Raw genomic sequence first — 8,553 nt, forward strand, 5'->3', positions numbered from 1 at the left:
GCATCAACCCGACTTTCCGTGAGAGATATAAATTTATTTAACTTTTTTGGTTGGGTCAAATTTTTTTATGGCCTTTTTATCAGAATGAAGAAATAAAAATTGGTCAAGGAATATTAGAACTTTAGGTCGCAAAATGGGATTAAAATCGCGAAATAAATATATATTGTTGTCTCTTGACAACATTTAAGGTCAGACGGGTTCCCGCTTAAATAACATTTCAAGCAAAAGTATTGAAAAATGGCAAAACTGACCAATTTATGGGTGAGCGATCGAATTTAGCGGGTATGCCCGAGTATCAACATGATATTTTTGACTCATAATTCATTTTTCTTCCAATTTGGACAAACACGTATGTATAATATATATTATATAAAGGGATTGCAAGTCATGTTTCAGTCTAAACGATTAGGCGTTATAAGGCCACAAATGGCAGTTACCTATACTGTATACCCCGGTTTAAGGGGGCCTAGCCAAAATTATCGCCGGTAAAAGGTCAGCGCTTGTGTGTAATTGTATTGCGCAAGCGATTTTTGATCGCGTGCCCTGAAAATCGTCTCCAATCTCTAAAATATGAACCTTCCCCAGGTGGAGAGGAACTCGTGTTTTTATCTGGTATCTCCGAAAGGGAAGCGGTGCTATCAGGCGCTCACTGAGCTGGACCGGCGCAAGTGGATGCAGAGTCTGACGCAGAGTAGTATCAATGTGCTGCAGCACGCTAGCAGTATTTCCCAAGGTACTTGTTACACTTATTTATTTAGAGTAATATCAATGTGCTGCAGCACGCTAGCAGTATTTCCCAAGGTACTTGTTACACTTATTTATTTAGAGTAGTATCAATGTGCTGCAGCACGCTAGCAGTATTTCCCAAGGTACTTGTTACACTTATTTATTTAGAGTACAGTATCAATGCACTGCAGCGCGCTAGCAGTATTTCTCAAGGTACTGGGCAGATTTATAAACATACATAAAACCCAAACATATTATAATATTGATAAATTTACTGATAAACCAAAATATTTGAAATATCAACTTTCTCAAAATTGGGAGTATTCTTACAAATTTAGGATTTTGATATTATTCTAACCACTGATCAAGTTGAGGTACAATGCACCTCACCTACGTATTCCCTAACAGGTGACCATGTAGCGCGGATGCACTCCATACCCGGAAACAGCAGGTGTGCAGACTGCGCAGCGCCCGATCCTGAGTGGGCATGTATCGACCATGGCACTACCATATGTATAGACTGTTCTGGGGTTCACAGGTCCATGGGAGTAAATGTTAGTAAAGTACGGAGCTTACTGCTGGACAACTGGACTGAAGATATTATCTCCGTGAGTTTTATCTTTGCCGAGATGAAAGTAAATTATAAATTAATTTAAGTTAAAACTCTTTGAAGACGCGGAGTTAAGAATAAAATATAATAAAATGGCTTCGTGTTTTGCGAAAATAAGAGATACCGCAATATAAGTATAGCAATGATTTCGTTAATTCGAAGTATTGCCCACGAATGATAGAGATCGGACAACTAACGATGTTTACTGCTTTTAGTGTCGGACGAACAAAATTCTTGACGAAACAATTTGACCAAATATGTTGCAGCTTTGGCTTCATTATATTCACTATTCTATGCTACAATTTGCAGTAGAAAATGGCAACGCCAAAGTTATTGTTATGTTATGAATAGGGGTCGTTCACATATTATGTAATCAGCCGAGGGCCCGAGGGGGATGGGGGGTTTCCAAATGATTACACTAATTTATAATTTGACAAAATAGCTATGTGTAAAACTAACTACTGAGGTGGGAGGGTGGGTTAAAAATTGTCCAAAAATTGATCACGTAATATCTGAACGACCCCAAAGTTTTTTGACGCCAGATGAATATGGTGACCCGAAGGGAGTCAGAAATAGTTATTATATTGTACAGATATAAAGCTTTAGCGGTGTAAGAGTCGTTTATAAAGTTAATTATCAATACAATAAGGAGTTGCTTTGAAAAAGTTTATACTAGAAAAGGATAAGCTTGAAAGGAAAAGCTTGAAAGGAAAAGCTTGAAAGGGCAGGTGGACGTATTATAATTAGAATCACAATTTACAATTTACATCAGAATATTGTGGTCCACAATGAGATGATACATCTTCAGATATAATTAATTAAAATATAGTACACTAGTAGGAACATTCTACGTCCCACTATTTTGATCTGATATTATATAGTTGAGTAGGCTGAGAAATACCCTGAGTGGTGAAGCGAGTGAGGGGATGATATAAAATTAATCGCAAAAATTTGCCCTAATTTAAGGATTCAAGAAATTCCAGAACATCCTCCTGTATTCATAGAACATTTATAGATGAGTTCCACATGGGACCCACTCTGTGCCAAGGCACTATACTAGTGTTCTAGCTGTAGGGGTGTTAGTCCTACGAGCCAGAGAGTGTGTATCACCAGCTGAAGCTGTACCAAATCACAGCTTGGTAACTGGTCGACTTGCATCTGACCGTGACCTATGTTGAGTTTCGTCAAGACTTGACGAAACTCTTCTGATTACCCCATAGCGAAGTAAACATTCAGACCGTGTGTATCAACAAAATGTTCCACAAAGCACGAATTAAATGAGAAAGGCAGGCGGAACAATACATAACTAGCTAAAACAAACAAAACAACAATTAACAAAGACAGGAGGACGCAGACCACAGAGTGTTCCCAGAAAAAAAAACTGTCAGAAGGGACAGAAATAAGTTGGGATGACGCTTGTGTATTGTGTACGATACTTTGTGTATTGTGTACGATACCTTGACCGTAGCACCATTCATTAGCAGGAAGGCTACTTTCAAACTTATCTTAAAATCTTACTAAAAACATGTTTGCGGGCTGCACTGGAAACAAAAACCGTGAATCTATAAAAGTAGAAACTAGATATGAACTACGGAGAAATTGCGAAAGCTAAAAAGTTGAAGCTGACTTATAGAAAGCAGATGCATCTAACCTTGCAACAACCATGCTACCTCCGACCAGTTTCTGTCACTCAGACCGTTGCACGCTATAATCTGTATTTATCATGGATTGTTCGAGTTTTTGGATGTCACCCAGAACACTGCAATGGAATCAGGAAATGGATCACTCACCCTAATTCTAAGTGTGACCCTGCCCCTGCCCCTAAAAAACTGTTCATACTAAGCTGCCTACTGCCTAGCTGGGTTGAAACGTTTAGACCTCATAGGCCCAGTCACAGACCATTAAGTACCCCTCGTGACTGCCCAGTAACAGACCATTGAGTACCCCACGTGACTGCTTCTTTCTGCTCTTGCACATCATTATTGGAGGATAGAATTAACGAGGTAGTACAGACAGTGGCTGAGCCATATAATATATGACTATATTATAATTCGGAAATATTTGTTTTTGGCGTGTATGCGTGCCCACGTGCAAATTGGGTCAAAATTAAAAATTTGGGAGGGGTTCCTAAACGATTACTCAAGTATAATTCTACCACAATAACTATGTGTAAGACTGATCACGGAGGGGGAGGGGGTTAAAATTGCCCAAAAGGTGATTACGTAATATGTGTGAACGACCCCTACGGCTAGTGATAACTGATAATTCAAGCCAAATCTACCGGGAAAAATTGTAATCGCTCAAAAGTTCCGGGAATCAGGGTTGGATTGAAATAACGTGGTACAGCATCAATTAAACAACAAACCTATTCTTTTTCTTTGTAGTATGAACAATGTTTAATTTCAGCAAATGGTGGAGAAAGGAAACACTAAATTTAACGAAGTCTACGAGTGCAACGTGTCTGAAAAAATAGTTCCAGATTCAACCAGGTTAGCTTATATTTGTCAGTTTTATATTTGTCAGTTTTCGTGGGTCGATCATTATTTGTATACGGAGGACGAAATGAGTCGAGTTAGAGGGAAGAGAAACCCTTGAAGCGAAGTTTTAGTTGCGGTGGTTACAGACACAAAGATAAGTTGGAGGCATCTTACAGAAATTTCAAAAACATCTAAATTGCATCATGTGACCAGTATAATTGCTGTTTTTTAACATATTTTGATCCCAGACTCTCACAAAGTATAAGAACTGACCTTAACCTAAATTCCATATCTGCAACTGAACCTTATAAGGCTAGAGCACTTATCACGTAAACACGATTAAAATTGCTTTTGGGGATATAAACAAAGTATAGTGATACAAGGGTTGCCTTCAGACCCTCGCAGAACATAACGACTGGATTGCTGACGGGATATTTTATGTGGCGCCTAAGATATTTCCCCAGAGCTACCCTATCCATTCGGTGATAGACAACAAATGAACAAATGTCTACCATTAATATATATATTTTGACTTGTGAATAGAAGGTTACTTACTTCAGATGTGGTTCTTAGGTGTGGATAGGCTAATTAATTGGTTCCCTAATGTCAGCTTCTCTACTTTCCCACGGAGACGTATATGGTGGTCCGATCACCTGGTTATCCAAAGTCGGACAACCATTATAAAATTTAAACACGATTTTTGTTGAGCTTCTGTCCGAGACCATGATGATAAATCTAAGGCGCCAATATTAGTTTGAAAATGTATCAATAGAATTATCTGACAGTATCCTCTGCTTAGCGTTGCAGATTTTAGGATTTGCAGTCCGTTGCTGCATATCGTACTTTTGCCTGGCAGAAACACGTGCGCAGCGCAAATAGAACCTCGCCAGAGAATGAACCATGGCGCAAAGCTGCGCATTGTTTTATTACTGTTTACGTAAGGCGCGATAATATATTTGTACAGTTTCAAGACATTGGTCACGCGGCGCGCGTATTCACGGTGGAAAATATTGACCATTTCGCAGATTTTAATCTTGCAACGATTATCGCGCGTTTATCGCATGCGAGACGATTATCGTTTGTGGTGCACGATTATCGCGGTACTTGACGATAAACGCGTGATTATCGCAGGATCGTCTTGTTATCGCACGATAATTGTGATGTCGTACTGTTATCGCACGATAATTGTTATGTCGCACTGATATCGCACGATAATTGTGATTTCGTACTGTGATTGCACGATAATCGAGAAATTATCAAAAATAGCTTTTACTAAGTTACTACAGTTGACTTGATAATGTACATGGTATGAATTCTGATCTATTTGAATTAGAAAGATGGTGCATTTGGGTATTCATACTTTGTGATAACAGGAATATAATGATCGCTGTAATGTAGATACAATAATTGGCACACCGCACCTAGCTACGCTACCGGCCTAACGTTTACTGATACCAGGTCTTAAATACCTATTAAAATTCTTTTTCTTCTATGGTGATATTTCATATGATGCATGTACCGTAAGCCTCATATATATTACGATTAACAGTGACACTCTAATTGGTGCGATAATCGGCAGTATAACAGTAAACGCGCGTTTATCAATTTATCGTCGATTATTATTTTATGCACGAATAGAATCTACAAATTTTCCACCGTGTATTATATACCGGCCTTAGCTTAAGAACGAACGACAAATTTAGTCTACCATAAATTTAGTCAAACTTTTGACTAAAATTGTTGTAATAATTGTAATTATAAACCGAATTTAATAATGAGGTCTGATCGTTATCTTCTTACAGCGTTCCTTACCTTAGTATTGCTGTTCCACTACTAAATAAACCAAATTTCATGTGACTAAATTTTTCGGCTACTGTTTGTCCATGTTTGTCCACGTGACCGTTTGGTGTGCACGTGGGCCCATGGAAAATTTCTGATACATGTGTTCCGTTGTCTATACTTAGTTCACTATAAAGTATGACTTTATATGCGAAATTGAAGGGAAAAAACTAGCTCAATAATGGAAAAAATCAAATAAATGGAAAATCAAATAAATGGAATGGAAAATGGTCTCGATAAGTCAATTGTCAAACAAAAATTGCGCCCGTTGTTTCGTATTGGCTAAAGTAAAAAATTCGACTAAAATTGTTGTAGACTAAAAATTTGCGAAATTTGTGCCCAAAATTATGGTAACCAAAGAAAGAGAGTGCAGCGGAGATTACCTCAAGAAAGAGAAGAGGGAATAAGCACATTTATGTCATGAAAAGAAGACGAAGGAAGATGAATGCTAGGATACGTGCATTACAGGAAATGAATCCTAGCTCGAGTTTAATCCCTAAACTGAAAACGGAGGTTTCACTGCTGTGTTACTCCATACAGGAAGGGACCCTTGAGAAACTGAACAAAAAAGAACTTTGGGCAGTCGATGCAATAAAGAAGAACCCCAAATACTTCTTTTCGTATGCCAAGCGTCTCCAGAAGACCAGATCTACGATCCCGGTGTTGAGAGATGAGACCGGGGCATTAGTGGACGACCCCAGTATCAAGGCAGAGTTACTTCAGAAGCAGTACCAGAAGGTATTTAGTAACCCTATGAGTGCCGATATTGATGAATGTATGAAGAGCCAAGGATTACCTCAGGGACTGGATTCCGGATTCAACGAGCTAAGCTTCACAAGAAAAGATATCATTGAAGCATTAGGAGAACTGGATCCCTATTCGGCCGCACCTGACGGAGAGATTCCTGCTAGGATACTCACAGCCTGCAAAGAACAACTTGCAGACCCGCTAACACTCCTCTGGCAGGAATCGTTCAGCAGTGGGTGAATTCGTTCGCAGCTCTACAAACCAAAATCATACTTTCGCACCGTTTTCACTACGAAAATGTATTGTGTTTTTAGAATATAATAGACTTTTGCATTTCAACTGCGATAGTGAAGTCCCGGCGGTATGCACGGGTTACATTAGCATTAGTATATATTATAATATATATATTATATTTATAATATATGAGAAGGCCCGTGGTCACATAACAGGGAGGGAGCTAATAGTAATCTAATTTTTGAATATTTAATAGTCACTGACTATTATAGTCAGTTTTTATCGCATCAAAGAATAGTAGAGCAAGAAATGTGAGCCTTAGACGCAGCATCGTCAATGTGATTAAAAGATTTTGAGCTACAAGAACTAACTGAAAGTTGTGACCAACTCTGTGTATAAGACCAGTATGATTTGTTGGGTATAGGACACAAAAACCGGGTGGAAACAAAAACCGTCCTGCGATATTCTGAAGATCAAGTTTGTCACATGAACATATATGCAGTGTTCAATTGGTCTTTAACACGTTACCAAATCTGCTGCTGAGTTGGCTGAGGCCTGAGATATTTAATGAAAATCTCTCAGCGGGTCTCTTCGTTACGCCACTGTGACCACTATACTCACATCACACATTTGAGTGATTTTTATCATGGCTAAAGTTACAAAGAAACATCTGGGCGGTCGTGCAAAAACAATTCTTTGAATTATAATATAGATACGTCGCGTACAGATACAATCTATAAATCTCTATATCAGGATGTATAATATTGTCTGATCGGGCGTGCAGTTTCATGTTCTGTTGCTCTTTCGTAAGATAAGAATATGGGCTGGCATTTTGCCGATCAATCAGTAAATTTGCTAGAAGACGGTCAATCGACATTCAAGTCTCGAACCATTCGCTATTAGGGGTCGTTCACATATTACGTAATCAATATTTTAGCAATTTTTTTTTGACTTTTTGCCTAGAAAACACTTTTCTCTACGTTTCATGCTACCCTGATCATGACATGATGAGCCGAAATCAATGTTTTTCAATTTCTAAATTTTATCACTATCAGAGTGAAATTGAGTGGAATTTGAATTAAAATATTGTCAAATTTTTATTATTCTAAAAGTAATTTTGATTACGTAATCCCCCCCCCCCCCCCCCCCCCCCCCGTAATCAACCGTAAGAATTTGGAACCCCCCCCCCCCCCCCCTCGGTTGATTACGTTATATGTGAACGACCCCTTACCTAAAATTTATACGGTTAATAATGCTAGGTCTCTAAAACCATGTATATTTTACTACAAAACAGTAAATTTAGTCATTTCAGAGAGGAACGGAGCGTGTTTATGAGGAAGAAATACATTTTAAAAGCTTATTACAGAGATAACCCTTCTGAAGACACATAAAGGTACAAGACACTCTATCGTAGTATGAAAGTATTCAATGTGATGAAAGGCTCGGTTCGATTAATGATTAAGGAAGATGATAATTTTATTTTGTTTTATTTTTAGTGTATTTGTGTTGATAAATAATAAGGATGTATCCTATGTTGATAGTGCTTAATGTTTTGTGAAAACTTTGAAAGTTATTTGGTATACAATAAATACTTTATTCCTTTATAGGGAGATTCTGTATAGATGCCAGCAAATCTCAAATAATTGGATATATTTGCAATGTTTAAATGTGATTGATGAAAGGTAAACTTTAAATGAAGGGTTTGCAGCTTACACCAAATCTGTCCAGCCCAAATGACTACACAGGAATTATACACAAGATGGCCACTGAACTTCCTGTGAAGCCATTTGTGCTTGACGAAACTAAACCCTGTTTTTGTGTCTGGGTCCTTCATTGAATTTCAGTTAAAAAGCATGGATCTATAGTTTATAATTTCATTGTTGTATGTATTGTGTTAGATGGACTAATTTAATTATACAT

General features: G+C 38.0%; 1 protein-coding gene across 2 annotated transcripts in view; it reads left to right on the forward strand.

Annotated features, from left to right (window-relative positions):
* LOC134817954 (uncharacterized) overlaps positions 1–8,553 on the forward strand; it is a 94,334-nt gene extending 85,781 nt beyond the window's left edge. For both annotated transcript variants that reach the window (XM_063827338.1, XM_063827339.1), the window contains 4 exons: positions 586–733; positions 1,135–1,334; positions 3,743–3,825; positions 7,946–8,553. In XM_063827338.1, the coding sequence (XP_063683408.1) occupies positions 586–733; positions 1,135–1,334; positions 3,743–3,825; positions 7,946–8,024 (510 nt within the window). In that variant the 3' untranslated portion in view covers positions 8,025–8,553. The remainder of the gene's footprint in view (positions 1–585; positions 734–1,134; positions 1,335–3,742; positions 3,826–7,945) is intronic.

Source organism: Bolinopsis microptera, chromosome 7 (assembly GCF_026151205.1).
Source record: "Bolinopsis microptera isolate Bmic1 chromosome 7, MBARI_Bmic_1.0, whole genome shotgun sequence".
Classification (NCBI taxonomy): domain Eukaryota; kingdom Metazoa; phylum Ctenophora; class Tentaculata; order Lobata; family Bolinopsidae; genus Bolinopsis; species Bolinopsis microptera.